The sequence below is a fragment of the Oncorhynchus clarkii genome, chromosome 24 (genome assembly GCF_045791955.1).
Source record: "Oncorhynchus clarkii lewisi isolate Uvic-CL-2024 chromosome 24, UVic_Ocla_1.0, whole genome shotgun sequence".
NCBI lineage: Eukaryota > Metazoa > Chordata > Actinopteri > Salmoniformes > Salmonidae > Oncorhynchus > Oncorhynchus clarkii.
This window is the reverse complement of record NC_092170.1, coordinates 32322802-32343423: the sequence shown is the minus strand read 5'-3', so window position 1 is coordinate 32343423 and position 20622 is coordinate 32322802. Positions and strand designations below refer to the sequence as shown.

At 46.4% G+C, this 20622-nt stretch overlaps 1 protein-coding gene across 1 annotated transcript in view; it reads left to right on the top strand.

Moving 5' to 3' along the window:
• The window catches only part of LOC139382637 (roundabout homolog 2-like), a 46009-nt gene extending 26545 nt beyond the window's left edge, over positions 1-19464 (top strand). Inside the window, exons 8-13 of the mRNA XM_071126732.1 lie at positions 523-749; positions 13088-13273; positions 13782-13940; positions 15816-16088; positions 18169-18366; positions 18511-19464. Of these exons, the coding sequence (XP_070982833.1) occupies positions 523-749; positions 13088-13273; positions 13782-13940; positions 15816-16088; positions 18169-18366; positions 18511-18512 (1045 nt within the window). The 3' untranslated portion in view covers positions 18513-19464. The remainder of the gene's footprint in view (positions 1-522; positions 750-13087; positions 13274-13781; positions 13941-15815; positions 16089-18168; positions 18367-18510) is intronic.
• Positions 19465-20622: the final 1158 nt, after the last annotated feature.

The window sequence follows — 20622 nt, the reverse complement described above, 5'->3', positions numbered from 1 at the left end:
GCATCTTTGACAACAGGAAAGAGGCAGTAATTACATCAGAATCCCTCCCGCCGCAGACCGTCTCAGACCCCACGGCACTCCTCAAACAAACAGGGCTGTCAGTGACGTGAGGCGGGCGCTGAGTGGAGCAGAGAGGGCTGTGTGAGGGGGTGACAGCCTCGTGTCGACAGGCCTACAGAGCGGGCCCATTGTACTCTCTTCAACTGCAATTACAGGGTCATTGTGTTGGCATGGAAGGAGGAGGGACGTAGAATTAGTGGAATTGTCCCATTTTATTCAAAGCGGCAGAATCTGAAAGAATTTCTAAATGTAGCTTAACAGTTCCTTTCGTCTATCTCGGATTCCTTCTTTATGTCATCCTGTCTTTCATTCACCAGCATTGTCTTTCTTGATGTATTTTGACATTTGTTATCTTCCCTGATGTTGCTGTCCCCCCACCAGCAGCCCATCCTCTCCTGTGTCTATGTTTTGGTGTGTACCTGTAGCATGATGATAACCCATATTACTCTGACTCTCTGACAGGCTCATACAGGGTGGCTCCCTCCCCCCTCTCCCTCCCCAGGCCCCCGCCCCTCCAGTGGGGTACGTGTCCAGCACCCTGGTGTCGGACCTGGAGACTGACATCCCTGACGAGGATGAGGAGGATGAGGAAGAGGAGGAGGATGAAGGCTATGAGATGTCCAGGCCTCTCTATGGTATTGAGCACACGCCAGGGTCCAGCATGGACAACCTAGACAGCTCTGTAACAGGTGAGATACTGCGCTGATACAATGACATGTGGACAGAACAATGGAAATCTGACACGTCGTTGTCTCCGTTCTCCGTTCAGAGAAGGGTATTGGAACTTCTTTCCCACTTCGTTAGAAGTCAAATCTTCCTGATGTTGTGCAGTTTTCTGCCACTCTCTTATTAATGATTTGGGTATTACAAAGAAACAATCACAAATCCTTTTCCAAAACAAAAAATAGTTTAACTACAAAAGCATGTTCAGTTGTCATTCCACAGAAATTCAAAAAGATTACGGACCCCTTATCAGGTAACATATCAAATGTAATCTCAAATTCATCATCTCCAGCACCAAACCAGTGTCTACATATGTGAAAACAGTGTGTTACTATGATCTGTGGTTAAAAAGTTAACATGTTTCTAGCCCAAGGGAGGGTCTTTTCTTGCCCCTTCACGTCACTGCACATCTCATAGTGTTTGAAAAGCACAGTTTTAAAATCAAAAATCACTTTTGATGATGTCATCGTGTAGAACTTATTTACTTTATATTTTATTTCTACAAAACTTAGAAATGCCCAATGTTCACATGTGTTGAAACTGGTATTGTGCTGGAGATAATGAAAATGAGGTTGAAAAGTGTTCCGCAAACTAGTAGGTAAGTATTACAATTCTGTTTGCCCAGTTACAGACTGCATTTTAACCATTGATTTACAATGAAATTTTATTCTGCTCATGGCATTAGACTATCATTCCACAATTTCCTGTATATGTGTGTCTCACCTGGAAATGAATGTATTGCATGTACCTTAAACCCAGTTTGTTCAAGTGGTTTTGGCAGACTGTGGAATTATAATTATCATACCCAAAAAGAGATAAGAAATTCCATGAATTTTAAAAAGGACAGTGAGAGGGAAATTAAGATGAAGGAGAGCAAAGGGGAGGAGGGGTGGGTGAGAGACATGGATAGAGAGAGAGAGAGACAAAACCAGAGAGAGAGAGAGAGAGAGAGAACCAGAGAGAGGGACAGAGAGAGAGAGAGAGAGAGAGACAGAACCAGAGAGAGAGAGAGAGATTGATTTAGCTCACACACAGCGTCAGCGACTGCCATGCACCCCATATCTTCCCTAGAAGATATAGAATACAGTTCACGTGCGGAATATTCCATTCCATGCTGGAGGCACCATTTCCATTTTTACAACTCACTGAAAGCTTTTACAGCCGTCTGTCTGGCGGAGAGAGGGACATGTGAAGGGCATGACATTGGAGAAGGTGGGACAGTATGGCTGTGTCCTACTGCGTCTCTCATACCAACTGAACAGGACATACTAGTCCTCTATACCAGACATGGCTGACTGCTATACTACAGACTAAAGGTCGACCGATTATGATTTTTCAACGCCGATACCGATTATTGGAGGACAAAAAAAGCAGATACCGATTAATCGGCCAATTTTCTTATTTATTCATTTGTAATAATGACAATTACAACAATACTGAATGAACACTTATTTTAACTTAATATAACACATCAATAAAATCAATTTAGCCTCAAATAAATAATGAAACATGTTCAATTTGGTTTAAATAATGCAAAAACAAAGTGTTGGAGAAGAAAGTTCAATATGTGCCATGTAAAATAGCTAACGTTTCAGTTCCTTGCTCAGAACATGAGAACATATGAAAGCTGGTGGTTCCTTTTAACATGAGTCTTCAATATTCCCAGGTAAGAAGTTTTAGGTTGTAGTTATTATAGGAATTATAGGACTATTTCTCTCTATACCATTTGTATTTCATTAACCTTTGACTATTGGATGTTCTTATAGGCACTTTAGTATTGCCAGTGTAACAGTATAGCTTCCGTCCCCCTCCTCGCTCCTACCTGGGCTCGAACCAGGAACACGACGACAACAGCCTCCCTCGAAGCAGCTTTACCCATGCGTAGCAAGGGGAATAACTACTCCAAGTCTCAGAGCGAGTGACGTTTGAAACGCTATTAGCGCACACCCCGCTAACTAGCTAGCCATTTCACATTGGTTACACCAGCCTAATCTCGGGAGTTGATAGGCTTAAAGTCATAAACAGCTGCTGGCAAATGCACAAATGTGCTGTTTGAATGAATGCTTACGAGCCTGCTGGTGCCTACCACCGCTCAGTCAGACTGCTCTATCAAATCATAGATTTAGTTATAACATGATAACACACAGAAATACGAGCCTCAGGTCATTAAAATGGCCTTATCCGGAAACTATCATCTCGAAAACAAGACGTTTAATCTTTCAGTGAAATACGGAACCATTCCGTATTTTATCTAACGGGTGGCATCTAAATATTCCTGTTACATTGCACAACCTTCAATGTTATTTCATAATTACGTAAAATTCTGGCAAATTAGGTGGCCCAAACTGTTGCATATACAAACTGTTGCATATGACTCTGCGTGCAATGAATGCAAGAGAAGTGACACAATTTCACCTGGTTAATATTGCCTGCTAACCTGGATTTCTTTTAGCTAAATATGCAGGTTTAAAAATATTTACTTCTGTGCATTGATTTTAAGAAAGGCATTGATGTTTATGGTTAGGTACACATTGGAGCAACGATACACACCGCTTCAATTATATGCAACGCAGGACACGCTAGATAAACTAGTAATATCATCAACCATGTGTAGTTAACTAGTGATTATGATTGATTGATTGTTTTTTATAAGATAAGTTTAATGCTAGCTAGCAACTTACCTTGGCTTACTGCATTCGCTTAACAGGCAGTCTCCTCGTGGAGTGCAATGTAATCAGGTGGTTAGAGCGTTGGACTAGTTAATTGTAAGGTTGCAAGATTGAATCCCCCGAGCTGACAAGGTAAAAATCTGTCATTCTGCCCCTGAACGAGGCAGTTAACCCACTGTTCCTAGGCCGTCATTGAAAATAAGAAAAAAAGAATGTGTTCTTAACTGACTTGCCTCGTTAAATAAAGGTGTAAAAAATAATAATAATCTGATTGTTATGAAAACTTGATGTCGGCCCTAATTAATCGGCCATTCCGATTAATCGATCGACCGCTACTACAGACAGGATGGAGCAGCAACTCTGTATTTTATGAGTGAGGAGGGATAGAACTAAGAAGGGAAGAGAAGAAGGGATAAATATTTATATTGAATGAGGAAGAGAGAGCGAGACAAAGAGAAAGGGAGGAAGATACATATCTAGAGAGAGAGAGAGAGAAAGAGAGAGAGTGAGAGAGAGACAGAGAGAAATTTTACATTTTGTATTGTTTATTTCACTTTTGTATATTATCTACCTCACTTGCTTTGGCAATGTTAACACGTTTCCCATGCCAATAAAGCCCCTTGAATTGAATTGAGAGAGAGTGAGAAAGAGAGAGACAGAAAGAGAGAGAAAGAGAGACATCGAGAGACACAGAGAAAGAGAGACAGAGAGAGAGAGACAGAGAGAGGGGGGAGATATACATTGTATCTATAAAAAGAGGAACAGGGAGAGAGGGAGGGAGGATTGACACGGCTGCTTGGCTGGCCTGTCGACTGCAACCCCAGAGTGTAGTTTTTCTGTGGGATGATGGAACATGGCTATGACACATGCTGCTGTTTATATATTTAGAGGAATATAAAGCTGCGACTGGGCCCTAATCTGCTGCATCTCTCCTGCACTGTATTACTCTGAAGACACTACTATTTCTTCTTATCTTTCCACAAGTCTCCCCCGCTTCCCACCGTTTGACAGCACAGATACGGTCCCAGCTCCAGGGTTAGCAGGAGGGGCAGATGGAGGAAGGGGGAATATGCAGAGATTAATCGCGGCCACCATTTTGAGGCTGTGGAGAGAGGGGGCAGGAGCAGATTTCTGTAGAGCCCAACATGATGGATTTGTCATTGTTATAATAATATGTAAATAGGTCTGTTTCCTTAATGTTATAACAAATGCCACTAAATAAAAAATTCTCACCGTTGGGCCCATAAAAACAGTGCACATACATTTTTTTCACTAGAGAGATTGTCTGTGTGTATTGTCTGTGTGTCTTTGTATTATGTAATGCACTGCATAATACAACATATTTTTCTAAAGCTAAAGGTGAATCCACCTGAAGCAGTGTTAAATTACCATGGTTAGGCTGAGATGAATACACACAGGTACTATATCCCAGGGCGGTGTATTTGTATTCTAGAGTAGCTAGCTGTGTTGTGTGTTACTGATGCTGCAGTATAACATCCACAGGGATCTCAGTGATGTGTCTCTCTGGGTGATTATTCTCCCAACAACCCCCTGGCAGGGAGGGCTGAGGGGAGTGTGTGTGTGTGGGGGGGGGGGGGGGGGGGGGGTGCAGGGTCACGTCTCCTGTCGGCAGGTGCAGCCGCCAGCTCATCAGGGGGAACGATTTACCTGCTTAACGACATGCAGATGAGCCGCTCCATCAGCATAAATCAGTTTTAGTGGCAGGAGGAACCTGGGATACCTGGCTTTTACTGCCCCTGGCTAGTGGCTAGCTCCTGTTTACTGCCCCTGGCTAGTGGCTAGCTCCTGTTTACTAACCCCTGGCTAGTGGCTAGCTCCTGTTTACTGCCCCTGGCTAGTGGCTAGCTCCTGTTTACTGCCCCTGGCTAGTGGCTAGCTCCTGTTTACTAACCCCTGACTAGTGGCTAGCTCATGTTTACTGACCCTGGCTAGTGGCTAGCTCCCGTTTACTAACCCCTGGCTAGTGGCTAGCTCCTGTTTACTAACCCCTGGCTAGTGGCTAGCTCGCGTTTACTGCCCCTGGCTTTTGGCTAGCTCCCGTTTACTAAACCCTGGCTAGTGGCTAGCTCCCGTTTACTAACCCCTGGCTTTTGGCTAGCTCCCATTTACTAACCCCTGGCTAGTGGCTAGCTCCTGTTTACTGCCCCTGGCTAGTGGCTAGCTCCCGTTTACTAACCACTGGCTAGTGGCTAGCTCCCGTTAATGCCCCTGGCTAGTGGCTAGCTCCCGTTTACTGCCCCTGGCTAGCTCCCGTTTACTGCCCCTGGCTAGCTCCCGTTTACTGCCCCTGGCTAGTGGCTAGCTCCCTTTTACTGCTCCTGGCTAGTGGCTAGCTCCCTTTTACTGGCCCTGGCTAGTGGCTAGCTCCCTTTTTACTGGCCCTGGCTAGTGGCTAGCTCCTGTTTACTAACCCCTGGCTAGTGGCTAGCTCCTGTTTACTGCCCCTGGCTAGTGGCTAGCTCCTGTTTACTGCCCCTGGCTAGTGGCTAGCTCCTGTTTACTAACCCCTGGCTAGTGGCTAGCTCCTGTTTACTAACCCCTGGCTAGTGGCTAGCTCCAGTTTACTAACCCCTGGCTAGTGGCTAGTTCCAGTTTACTGCCCCTGGCTTTTGGCTAGCTCCCGTTTACTAACCCCTGGCTAGTGGCTAGCTCCCGTTTACTGCCCCTCGCTATTGGCTAGCACCCATTTACTAACCCCTGGCTAGTGGCTAGCTCCCGTTAATGCCCCTGGCTAGTGGCTAGCTCCCGTTTACTGCCCCTGGCTAGCTCCCGTTTACTGCCCCTGGCTAGTGGCCAGCTCCCTTTTACTGGCCCTGTCTAGCTCCCTTTTACTGGCCCTGGCTAGTGGCTAGCTAGTGACTAGCTCCCTTTTACTGCTCCTGGCTTGTGGATAGCTCCCTTTTACTGGCCTGGACCATTAGTACAGGGAACATAGGCAGGTGAGAGAAGGTTATTAGATACCTAGTCATTTGAGAATTGAATGGAACCTTAGTCTGAATCCTTAATCAGAATCCTTAATCTGAATCCTTAGCCTGAATCCTTAGTCTGAAAAGAATTGCGCTCATGTAAAGTAGATTAAGCACGATTGGTTGCAGAATTCAAGACCACAAAGATTAAGCTAAATTGCGTTTTCAGTACATGATGTCAGCAAGATCAAGGTTTCCTTGACGTATCAGGGATAGCTGTGTCCCAAAGACACGAGTAGTAGAGACTAGCAGTTAGTGTGGCTGAAAGCTCACTGTGTGATGTGATGTGCTGAGGTAGTGGGTCATGAGCTGGAGGAGTGGAGTTGGAAGGAAGTCTCAGTGCCTTGGTTTGACTGCCTCTCTCTGCTTATACTTCATCATCTGCACTAGTCTCTGCGGGAGGATTGGACCCAGAGGAATTGCATTCTTTGTTTTTTCTTCTTAGAAGGAAAACTCAGAGAAAAGCAGTGTGAGAGAAAATAGCCTGGCAAGATGAAGGCCAGAACGAGAAAATAGCCTGGCAAGATAAAGGCCAGAACGTAGTTAGTGTCTTGGGTATTTTCAGTCAGTGCAGTAAAATTGGAATGTGCAAGGTTTTAAAGTTGTCAAATGGTTTCCCAGGTTTATTGAAGTTTTCCATTAGTTTGTGGATAATTTGCTCCGATCGTTTCTCAGAGAGAAAAGCTGTTATAAGGTGAGCTGCTGGTTGAAAGCTTTAGTTCCCTGAGGCCTTGTTTAAGCTGGGTTCTGCACAAACCACAATGTTGTGCTGTGAAAGGGCTCAGGGGCGAGAAATTGAAAAGCACTTTTAGGGAGTTTCCTCAGTTTCCTGATTTCCTTGGGCTGCACAAACATAAATCAGACATTGAGTTTTACGTCAATTACAGTGCTGGACTAACGCTGTGTTCCAATGAGAAGTGTAGTATGAAAGGGACTCTGTCAGTACAGCTGGTACATGTTTGGGTTTAGTTGATCTTCTCCTGTCTCTCTCTGTGTCTGAATGAGTGCCAGACCTCTGGTAGGCCTGCTCCTCTCTGTGTCTGAATGAGTTCCAGACCTCTGGTATGCCTGCTCCTCTCTGTGTCTAAATGAGTGCCAGACCTCTGGTATGCCTGCTCCTCTCTGTGTCTGAATGAGTGCCAGACCTCTGGTATGCCTGCTCCTCTCTGTGTCTGAATGAGTGCCAGACCTCTGGTATGCCTGCTCCTCTCTGTGTCTGAATGAGTGCCAGACCTCTGGTATGCCTGCTCCTCTCTGTGTCTGAATGAGTGCCAGACCTCTGGTATGCCTGCTCCTCTCTGTGTCTAAATGAGTGTCAGACCTCTGGTATGCCTGCTCCTCTCTGTGTCTGAATGAGTGCCAGACCTCTGGTATGCCTGCTCCTCTCTGTGCCTGCCTTGGCCAGACTTGTGACTGTCACCCTCTGTTCCCAACTGACCACCTCTCTCATCCCCTTTGTTCCCTACTGACCACATATCTGTACCCCTCTCATCCCCTCTGTTCCCCACTGACCCCATCTCAGTACCCCTCTCATCCCCTCTGTTCCCCACTGACCCCATCTCAGTACCCCTCTCATCCCCTCTGTTCCCCACTGTCCCCATCTCAGTAACCTTCTCATCCCCTCACTGACCCCAACTCAGTACCCCTCTCATCCCCTCTGTTCCCCACTGTCCCCATCTCAGTACCCCTCTCATCCCCTCTGTTCCCCACTGTCCCCATCTCAGTACCCCTCTCATCCCCTCTGTTCCCCACTGACCCCATCTCAGTACCCCTCTCATCCCCTCTGTTCCCCACTGACCCCATCTCAGTACCCCTCTGTTCCCCACGGACCCCATCTCAGTACCCCTCACATCCCCTCTGTTCCCCACTGACCCCATCTCAGTACCCCTCACATCCCCTCTGTTCCCCACTGACCCCATCTCAGTACCCCTCACATCCCCTCTGTTCCCCACTGACCCCATCTCAGTACCCCATCCCCTCTGTTCCCCACGGACCCCATCTCAGTACCCCTCACATCCCCTCTGTTCCCCACTGACCCCATCTCAGTACCCCTCACATCCCCTCTGTTCCCCACTGACCCCATCTCAGTACCCCTCTCATCCCCTCTGTTCCCCACTGACCCCATCTCAGTACCCCTCACATCCCCTCTGTTCCCCACTGACCCCATCTCAGTACCCCTCTCATCCCCTCTGTTCCCCTCTCATCATCATTCTCATCCCTGCTACTCCCTCTTTTCCCTCTCCCCTCTCTCCCCATGACATTTCCTCCTCCATTTGAGCTCTGTACCGTATCCCCCCTTTTCTCTTCATCATGACATCCACATTTCTTTTCATTTTTGTCTCATGGGCTTGTCTGCGGACCACGAGATTGTGTGTGTGTGTTTGTGTGTGTGTGAGTTTGGATAAGTGCCACTTCATTGTGTCTGCCAAGCAAGCCTCTCAGAAAGCTGTCATTTAAGCTGACTGTAGTCTCGCCTGCCAGAATGGCATATTTTTGTTGGCACGATGGAAAGGCTTTCTTTAGGAGTTTCTGAAAGGATAAAGACATACTCTCACCAGAAACATTCACAATATAGGCTCTGTTTTATGGGAACAGCTTCCATCCACGAGGGTTTCCTTAAGTTTCCAGTATTTCTGGAAAGTCTAGATAATGATTATTTTGCATGTGACATTTTCCCCTTTTGTCTTTTAATCTTCCTGACAGTGATGTACCAGGCTACAAATCTCTGCTGCCTTTGTTTAGTGATATAATTGACCTTCATTTTTACATACTTTATTTTATTTCACCTTTATTTAACCAGGTAGGCCTGTTGAGAACAAGTTCTCATTTACAGCTGCGACCTGGCCAAGATAAAGCAAAGCAGTGCGACAACAACACAGAGTTACACATAAACAAACATACAGTCAACAACACAAAAGAAAGGAAAAATAGAACAATCGATGTACAGTGTGTGCACATGTAGAAGAGTAGGGAGGTAGGCAATACATTGGCCATAGAGGCAAAAATAATTACAGTTTAGCATTAATACTGGAGTGATATATGTGTAGATGATGATGTGCAAGTAGAGATACTGGGGTGCAAAAGAGCAAGAGAGTAAGTAATAATATGGGGATGAGGTAGTTGGGTGTGCTATTTACAGATTGGCTGTGTACAGGTACAGTGATCGGTAAGCTGCTCTGACAGCTGATGCTTAAAGTTAGAGGGAGATATAAGACTCCAGCTTCAGTGATTTTTGCAATTTGTTCTAGTCATTGGCAGCAGAGAACTGGAAGGAAAGGCTGCCAAAGGAAGTGTTGGCTTTGGGGATGACCAGTGCAATATACTTTCTGGAGCGCGTGCTACGGGTGGGTGTTGCTATGGTGACCAGTGAGATGAAAAAAGGCGGGGCTTTACCTAACAAATACTTATAGATGACCTGAAGCCAGTGGGTTTGGTGACGGATATGTAGTGAGGGCCAGCCAACGAGAGCATACAGGTCGCAGTGGTGGGTAGTATATGGGGCTTTGTTGATAAAACAGATAGACTACATCCAGGTTGCTGAATAGAGTGTTGGGGGCTATTTTGTAAATGACATCGCCGAAGTCAAGGAACGGTAGGATAGTCAGTTTTACGAGAGTATGTTTAGAGTTTACAGTCTAACCAGACACCTAGGTATTTGTAGTTGTCCACATATTCTAGGTCAGAACTGTTCAGAGTAGTGATGCTAGTCACTAGGGAGGGTGCGGGCAGCAATCGGTTGAAGAGCATGCACTTAGTTTTACTAGCATTTAAAAGCAGTTGGAGGCCACAGAAGGAGTGTTGTATGGCATTGAAGCTCTTTTGGAGGTTTGTTAGCACGGTGTCCAAAGAAGTGCCAGATGTATACAGAATGGTGTCGTCTGTGTAGAGGTGGATCAGAGAATCACCAGCAGCAAGAGCGACATCATTGATAAATACAGAGAAAAGAGTCGGCCCGAAAATTGAACCCTGTGGCACCCCCATAGAGACTGCCAGAAGTCCGCACAGCAGGCCTTCCGATTTAACATACTGAACTCTATCTGAGAAGTAGTTGGTGAACCAGGCAAGGCAGTCATTTGAGAAGCCGAGGCCATTGAGTCTGCCGATAAGAATGTGGTGATTGACAGAGTCGAAAGCCTTGGCCAGGTCGAAGAAGACGGCTGCACAGTACTGTCTTTTATCGATGGCGGTTTATGATATCTTTTAGGACCTTGAGCTTGGCTGAGGTGCACCCATGACCAGATTGGAAACCAGATTGCATAGTGGAGAAGGTGCGGTGGGATTTGAAATGGTCGGTGATCTGTTCGATGCTATCTTGGCTTTCGAAGCTTCTAGAAAGGCAGGGCAGGATGGATATAGGTCGATATAAGTTTGGGTCTAGAGTGTCTTCTCCTTTGAAGAGGGGGATGACCACGGCAGTTTTCCAATCTTTGGGGATCTCAGACGATACAAAAGAGAGTTTGAGTAGGCTAGTAAAAGGAGTTACAACAATTTCGGGGGATAATTTTAGAAAGAGAGGGTCCAGATTGTCTAGCCCAGCTAATCTGCAGGGATCCAGATTTTGCCGTTCTTTCAGAATATCAGATGTCTGGATTTGGGTGAAGGAGAATCGGGGGTGGGGGCTTGGGCAAGGAGGTGCTGAGGGGCTGCTGAGATGTTGGTCGGGTAGGGGTAGCCAGGTGGAAAGCATGTCCAGCTGTGGAAAAATGCTTTTTGAAATGATCGATTATCGTAGATTTATCAGTGGTGACAGTGTTTCTGATCCTCAGTGCAGTGTGCAGCTGGGAGGAGATGCTCTTATTCTACATGAACTTTACAGTGTCCCAAAACCTGTTTGAAAAAGCTAGCCTTAGCTTTCCTAACTGACTGAGTATTTTGGTGAGCCAGGTGAAGTTACCTCATGTGTGGGGGGTGGAACAAAGTGCTGGCTAAATCATATGGAGGGGGGCTGGAGGCTCTACAGTGAAATAAGACAAAAATTACTAACCAAAACAGCAATAGACAAGGCATATTGACATTAGTGAGAGGCATGTGTAGCCGAGTGATCATAGGGTCCAGTGAGTAGCTAGGCGAGCTGGAGGCATGGCGATTCAGACAGCTAGCAGGCTAACAGATGGGCCTCAGGGGGACGTCGCAAAGGGAGAGCCTGTTGAAACCCCCTCGGATGGTTATGTCGGCAGACCAGTCGTGATGGATTGGTGGGGCTCCGTGTCGGCAGCAAAGGGGTCCAGACTAGCTTGCTGCGATGATCCGGAGTAAAGGTTCAGAGCTTGCGGCAGGAATCCGGAGATGAGGTAGATACAAGCAGTCCGATATGCTCTAGGTTGATATTGCGCTGTGCAGACTGGCAGGAATTGACCGGGCTGAGGTTGGCCGATGTCCGAGTTAACGGTGATGACCGCTAGCATTGGCTAACTGACTACTAGCTAGTTGCTAGTTAGCTGGCTAGCTACTGAAGGGGGTTCCGGTTTTAAAAATAGCAGATCCATACCACAGTGCGTGATGCGGGTTGCAGGAACATTTGTACATTTTAAAAATAGAAAAAAGCATATTTATATATTTTCTATACAGCGTTTTGTATATATTTTTTTTAAGAAAACGTTTTATTAAGGACCTTGTCCCTAGATGGAAAATTAGATTAAAAATCTAAAAAATATAGACGAGGAAAAAAAACGATATATACAAGGGATGGGAAAAGACAATCAAAACAGACATCCCACTCCTATGCCATCTTGGAATTTAAGTGATTGATTTGGCATTATTGCTAAGTCAATGCTGCAGGACTTTCCACAGAGTGTGGAGTGCTTTAACAAGGCATGATAAGAGAGCCAGGTGTTTCTACTGTTAAACCATTAGGTGTTTGATTCAACACTGTTTAGTGAGCTGCTTCATCCGTGTCACCTGAGGTAATACTGGGACTCAGCTCTGGACAGGTGTATCACCTGAGGTAATACTGGGACTCAGCTCTGGACAGGTGTATCACCTGAGGTAATACTGGGACTCAGCTCTGGACAGGTGTGTCACCTGAGGTAATACACTCAGCTCTGGACAGGTGTATCACCTGAGGTAATACTGGGACTCCGCTCTGGACAGGTGTGTCACCTGAGGTAATACTGGGACTCAGCTCTGGACAGGTGTATCACCTGAGGTAATACTGGGACTCCGCTCTGGACAGGTGTGTCACCTGAGGTAATACTGGGACTCAACTCTGGACAGGTGTGTTACTTTTCTCTTTCAAACACAGGCCAAACTCAAGAGGCCATGGTTATGTTGTCCATCAACGTGTGTGTGTGCATGTTTATGTGTGTGTGTGTGACGAGAGGGGCAGGCCAGAACAGAATGAGTGTAGAAAACTACTAGTGACATGCTAGAACACAAGAGTCCCTCCAGCACAGAGAAACCCATCTGAGATGAAACTTGATATTAACTCTCATTATAAGATTACACAGCACATGAATCCGTTGAAACCTATAGCCACAGTGAAGATGTTCAGTATGGAAGATCATTCAAGGGCTTTTGTGTCCGTGGAATTTCCTCGGTTGGGGTCTGGAGGCTGTAAACATGGTGCGGTTGGATATCAAAAATTGTTACTTGATTTGTGAACACACACACATGCACATCTCTGATGCTCTAGCTGGCGGTGTCCCTCAGGGTCCATGGTTAACGGCTGGGGTTCAGCCTCAGAGGAAGATGACCGTCACTACTCCAGCCACAGGTCCAGTGTGGGCAGCTCCTCTGATGGATCCCTCTACACCCACTGTAGCTTCGCCCAGGCCCTGGTGGCAGCCGCTGACAAGGCAGGCTACCACCTGGAGGGCACCAGCCTGGCCAAGAGAGGTTGGTATATGAGGAGTGGAGCCCCTCCAGCCTGTTCTCCCTGGAACCTCTATATGACCCAGAAGGAGATTGATCTACTTCCTGACATCTGCTGGCTGGTGTTTTTTCCTCTACTGCTGTTTTGGTGGAGAATCTGCATGGCTCTACAATATGTGGCTGAACAAAGGATACAAACCTTGATTCAACTCTAACCTTCCTCCAGCTTTGCACTCTGACTCCTACGAACTTGGGATAGAGGACAATTATCTGGGTGAACACTGGTGATTTCTTTGCAGGCCTCTAACACTGCCTGTACTTTCTCATTGTAAAAATAATGGTGTGATTTTGAGGATTTTTTACATTTGACTGATTAACTAACTGAACCTTCCATGGGATCATGTGAGCTTCCTGCTTGGAAATCAACATTCTCTTCCCAGGCATGCTCCTTAACTCCCCTCTCTCCATGTTCCTCTCAGTACCTCCACTAACCTAGTGGCCTCTCTGTCTTCTTCTCTCCCTCCTCCTCCAGGTAAAGGGCTGTCCCACCGGGCCCGGCCCAGCAGTCCCTTCTCTACAGATGGCAGCACGGTGGGCACACATAGCCTGGGCCACCAGAGGGCTGCCCGGCCCACCCGCAAGCCCCGGGGACAGGGAACGGCACCCCACAGGAGAGACGCCAGTGCAGATGGTAAGAGAAGACGCTGGGGTGGCACAGTGTTTGAACCAGAAGCTTCCCAGAAATGTGTCTCAGTAAAGAGTTACCTCTGACACAACTTACTCATTATCTATAACAGGGCTCTTCAACCCTGTTCTTGGAGAGATACCGTCCTGTTGGTTTTCACTCTAACCCTGTTCCTGGAGAGATACCGCCCTGTAGGTTTTTACTTCAACCCTGTTCCTGGAGAGATACCGTCCTGTAGGTTTTCACTATAACCCTGTTCCTGGAGAGATACCGTCCTGTAGGTTTTTACTCCAACCCTGTTCCTGGAGAGATACCGTCCTGTAGGTTTTCACTCGAAACCTAATCTAGAGCACATGATTCTAATAATTAGCAGGTTGAAAATCTGAATCAGTAACAGAGTTGGAGTAAAGCTACAGGAGGATAGCTCTCCAGTAACAGGGTTGGAGTAAAGCTACAGGAGGATAGCTATCCAGTAACAGGGTTGGAGTAAAGCTACAAGAGGAGAGCTCTCCAGTAACAGGGTTGGAGTAAAGCTACAGGAGGAGAGCTCTCCAGTAACAGGGTTGGAGTAAAGCTACAGGAGGAGAGCTATCCAATAACAGGGTTGGAGTAAAGCTACAAGAGGAGAGCTCTCCAGTAACAGGGTTGGAGTAAAGCTACAGGAGGATAGCTATCCAGTAACAGGGTTGGAGTAAAGCTACAAGAGGAGAGCTCTCCAGTAACAGGGTTGGAGTAAAGCTACAGGAGGAGAGCTCTCCAGTAACAGGGTTGGAGTAAAGCTACAGGAGGAGAGCTCTCCAGTAACAGGGTTGGAGTAAAGCTACAGGAGGATAGCTCTCCAGTAACAGGGTTGGAGTAAAGCTACAGGAGGAGAGCTCTCCAGTAACAGGGCTGGAGTAAAGCTACAGGAGGAGAGCTCTCCAGTAACAGGGTTGGAGTAAAGCTACAGGAGGAGAGCTCTCCAGTAACAGGGTTGGAGTAAAGCTACAGGAGGATAGCTCTCCAGTAACAGGGTTGGAGTAAAGCTACAGGAGGAGAGCTCTCCAGTAACAGGGTTGGAGTAAAGCTACAGGAGGATAGCTCTCCAGTAACAGGGTTGGAGTAAAGCTACAGGAGGAGAGCTCTCCAGTAACAGGGTTGGAGTAAAGCTACAGGAGGAGAGCTCTCCAGTAACAGGGTTGGAGTAAAGCTACAGGAGGAGAGCTCTCCAGTAACAGGGTTGGAGTAAAGCTACAGGAGGATAGCTCTCCAGTAACAGGGTTGGAGTAAAGCTACAGGAGGAGAGCTCTCCAGTAACAGGGTTGGAGTAAAGCTACAGGAGGATAGCTCTCCAGTAACAGGGTTGGAGTAAAGCTACAGGAGGATAGCTCTCCAGTAACAGGGTTGGAGTAAAGCTACAGGAGGAGAGCTCTCCAGTAACAGAGTTGGAGTAAAGCTACAGGAGGAGAGCTCTCCAGTAACAGAGTTGGAGTAAAGCTACAGGAGGATAGCTATCCAGTAACAGGGTTGGAGTAAAGCTACAAGAGGAGAGCTCTCCAGTAACAGGGTTGGAGTAAAGCTACAGGAGGATAGCTCTCCAGTAACAGGGTTGGAGTAAAGCTACAGGAGGATAGCTCTCCAGTAACAGGGTTGGAGTAAAGCTACAGGAGGATAGCTCTCCAGTAACAGGGTTGGAGTAAAGCTACAGGAGGATAGCTCTCCAGTAACAGAGTTGGAGTAAAGCTACAGGAGGAGAGCTCTCCAGTAACAGAGTTGGAGAGCCCTGATCTATGAGGACTTGGACTACATTACAGTTACTGATTAATACTGATTGACTGATTACTGATATATCACCAGACTGTAACCTTGTAGTTAACCACATCACGCCTCCCTCCCTCCCAGACCTACCTCCTCCCCCTGACCCCCCGCCCATCCAGGGACCAGGTTATATCCAGGGGGCCCGTAGTGTAGGCGGAATGGGCCCCCCAGCCGAGAGGCAGGCATCGTCCCTGGAACGCCAGCCCATGTGTGGCGCCATGCCCCTGTCTGGGCTGGAGGAGATGAAGAGCTGCATGGACAGACAGACACGCACCTCTCTGGAGCGGCACTGCCAGGCGCAGGACAGACTAGCATCCATGGACCGAGGAGACGACCCACGCAGGGGACACAAAGCAGGTACAGGACTGGAGGGTAGAAGCAAATCAGAATGCCAGCACATTGTCAGAAAGACTCAGACCTGATCCACAAATTCCACTTCATTCTAATTTGAAGATGCCAATTTCTTGTATACTACTTTAGAACAGTAGGATAGAACTCATATTCCACATCAGAGTATGGAGCGAGTAGACCTGTGGTTAGGTCAGCAGCCATTGCTGTACAAAGAGAGATCCAGCAGAGCCCTTAACTGTGTGACAGCAGGGTCCTGATGGCTGCGGTGCCTTGGCAGACCAGAGCCTTTACTAAATCCTGGTGTTCAATCTCAGAGGAGACTCAGCTCCCATGAACAGATTGCACTGTCTGCCACTTGTACTTGTCTTCCAGAACCCCCCCCCCCCCCCCCCCACACACACACACACACACACACACACACACACACACACACACACACACACACACACACACACACACACACACACACACACACACACACATACACACACACACACACACACACACACACACACACACACACACATACACACACACACACACACACACACACACACACATACACACACATACACACACACACACAGCCTGTAGTTGTCAGCAATGGTGTCCGGCTCCAGCCCAGTCCAGGCAGGAGGCCCCTGCCACGCAGATGCATTCTAATTCCCCAGCTTTCCCCTCTCAGACAAACAGTGGCTACTCCACCACTCCACCCATCTGTCTGTGTGTGGAGTCATTAGACCTCACCATGCTGTGTTCCTATCCTGTCTGTGTGTGGAGTCATTAGACCTCACCATGCTGTGTTCATATCCTGTCTGTGGGTGGAGTCATTAGACCTCACCATGCTGTGTTCCTCTCCTGTCTGTGCCAGGGCAAACAGACAGAGAGGCAGACACTGAGGCAGACAGACAGAACGACCAACAGAGAGGCAGGCAGAATGACAGACTGACAGACCAGGAGACACAGAGAAGCGTCACACTCATCAGATTCTATAAGAGGTGTACTCCAAGTTGACTGATACACAGCAGAGTTCAGAAGGCCCTCCAAGTTGACTGATAGACAGCAGAGTTCAGAAGGCCCTCCAAGTTGACTGATAGCCAGCAGAGTTCAGAAGGCCCTCCAAGTTGACTGATACACAGCCGAGTTCAGAAGGCCCTCCAAGTTGACTGATGCACAGCCAAGTTCAGAAGGCCCTCCAAGTTGACTGATACACAGCCAAGTTCAGAAGGCCCTCCAAGTTGACTGATATCCAGCAGAGTTCAGAAGGCCCTCCAAGTTGACTGATAGCCAGCAGAGTTCAGAAGGCCCTCCAAGTTGACTGATACACAGCAGAGTTCAGAAGGCCCTCCATGTTGACTGATACACAGCCGAGTTCAGAAGTCCCTCCAAGTTGACTGACACACAGCAGAGTTCTGAGGGGTCAAGACAAGCCCAGTTAATCATTATCAGAACAGCGGGAGGATGTTTGATGAGATATGATGCTATATATCTATAGACCTCTATATCTAGAGACCAAGTCAGAGCTACAATACCTGTAGCAGGGTATGTCACAGCAGGTCAGAGCTACAATATACTGACCGGTAGCAGGGTATGTCACAGCAGACACTAACCCCTCTGTAGTTGCCTTACTCCCCTTCAAAGGGGTGTTAGCTGAGGGACCCATGTGTGAGCCCACACTGCCTGCTGGCACCAGCACACTGCAGATGTCATTAGAAGGGAGGTCTGCCAACAGACTCTCTGTCTCACTGTAGCACCTTCTGCAACCACCACCACCCCGCCTATCCACCTGCACCTGCCCAAACACATACCTAGCCCCATAATGAATCTATAAACCACCATGTTGTAACGTTCTATCCTTTTGTTGCCCCTCCCCATGTCATTTCAGTGAATGATAATGTATTCACCTTGCCCCCAGCCCCACAGGACCCCTTTATCTTCTTGCAATGCACGTATTATAAGAATGTGTTCTTAATTGACCTGCCTGGTAAAATAAAGGTTCAATTAAAAGAAAAAAGTGTCAACTTCCCGACTACAATCAGGGTTAGTAGTGACAATATGAATTGTTTCCCTCTGTGTGTTTGTCCAGAAGCGGGGTGCCTGCCCCCCTACAGTAAACCCTCGTTCCCCTCCCCCGGGGGCCACAGCTCCTCTGGGACAGCCTCCTCCAAGGGCTCCACGGGGCCACGCAAGGGAGAGGGGCCTCGAGGGCCACACCAACGGGCTGCCACAGACCACAGCGACTACCTGGGGACCAACGGACCTGGACATTACGCGGGCGAGTTATGTACGTATTACACCATTCTTGTTTACCATCTTATTGCAAAAAGGCGTTGTGATACTATAGGCAACTTTATTGATTTAATGTATAGCATTTTGACAAAGATATGGCTTTGTCCTGACATTGCTGTTCTCTCTGTCTCTCTCACAGAGTGACCTGCCTGCAGTAGGATCTGAACTGAACTGGAGTAAAGCCTCGTCGTCCTCATCAGAATTACGCCTCGCCTGTTGGTGTAATGACCTTTGTCCTTCTTTGTGTATTATCAGAGGAGAGGAGCAGGAAGATGACGATGATGACCACCATAACAGAACTGTAAATGTGATGTATAAACACAGACATACATACGGTACATCCCACTATGTTGTTGTCCTCAACTAAATTATTTCTCACCGCCCAACTTTATTTTTTTTCAGTCAGACAATAGCAACTAAACAAAACAGGTAAAACGTCTATATGAGAAAACTCATTTTCAAAATAACCTTACTTGGGGAAAAAATGGAATCTTGTTTCCTGTAAATAGATTCTTTACGTTGTTGTTGCATTGCTATGCAAGCCTACTTCAGTTTTAGCGTCCTCTTGGTTATATCTAGTCATTTGTATTATATTTGAATTGATAGGCTGTTGTGCCATAAAATAATTGTTTTATAATCCATCATTTGTTAATAGCTATCATTGATTCATTATTATAATTATTATGATTAATTATTGTTTTTTTGCACTGTGATTTTTGGTGATAAGCACAAAAGCATAGCTCCTCCTGACAGGAAGAAAAGGACCAAGATTTGAAGAGGAGTTTCTGTAGAAAGATGAGAAATTATATACTAATGTACAGAGAGATATTAAAGAGTGAGGGGTTGCTTATGGACAGCAACTAAATGGATGCCCATTCCCAAGTTAGGACTAATCAGAAAGAAGATGGGGTTTGTTAGTGTCTTTGAGGTAGGGGGCCAGAGAAGAGGCAGAGAGGGGGGGGGGGCTTGTTCAATGTGTACAGAGGCTATGAGCAAGATGATGACTTGTCTCTCCTCTAACTATGAGTTGATTATTGGATTAGCTTCGATCCTACATAATCTGAATCTATTGTAAACCGTATAGTCCTACAAATGGGCTGATATGAGTTGTGAGGCAGTTGTGAGGCTGTCCAAGCATTGTCTTGTTTTCAGAACATAACACATCCACAATGGACGTCTAGCTGGGCCCTCATCTTCAGTCCAGCGTTTGAACACAATTTATTTGATTCTATCTTCATCTCATCTTCTTTGATTCTATCTTCATCTCATCTTCTTTGATTCTATCTTCATCTCATCTTCTTTGATTCTATCTTCATCTCATCTTCTTTGATTCTATCTTCATCTCATCTTCTTTGATTCTATTTTCATTGAATTCTAGAGTTTTTGTTTTCATCCGAAGATCATTTGTATAATCCGTTTGTATAATCTGAAGCCACAGCACTTAAAATACACTATGAAGAGCCTCAAAGCCATGGTTCAGAAGGTCTAATCTATAATCTAACACTGACAAAGGACTTCCTTTTGATCATCCCTTCCTTTTGATAAACTCTGGATTGGGTTGAACCCAATAACTAACATTGATACTAAAGGATTTCTCTATAGCCAGGAAAGAAGATTTAGGATAGGTCCTTTTTTTTTGTCCAAAAGTCAACATTTTATTTTGTCATCCATTTTAAATTATGTTTGCTTAATTTAGAGCACTCAATGTACTCCACATCCATGGCATCCCATGGAAAACAACACAGTGGCCTGTTTTGTATCTGTTTCAGTCGGAGCACTGCAGTCCCTACCCTGAAGTATGGTACTGTGTTCTGATTAGCATACAATAGGGCACTAACTAGACTCCCTATTGGGACTCAAATTCCCAGAATGCATCAGATAGTGGAGAGGAAGTTAGGTTGAGTACAGTCAGAATGGAGAAGAGCCACCTGCAGTATCAGATCCCACTGCCTCTGTCTCTACAGCATAGACCACTACTTTCTATCTGCCTAACAGTCACAACACGTGTTCCTTCTGCCGGCCGCATGGAACTATTCAGCCTCAGATGTTCAATTTGTATCTTTTCAAACAATGTTCTTATCCTTTTTTTTAAAGCCTGTTTCTTTGTATGCCTTTTATGGACTTAAAAGTACTGCTTAATAATGTTTTCAAAATCAACGTTCACAATTTTACTGGTTCAGTGTTTCTTTTGTGTCTTCTTTAGTACTGCTTAATGTTGATAAAAGGAGAGTTGGAAAGGAAACTGAAGGCG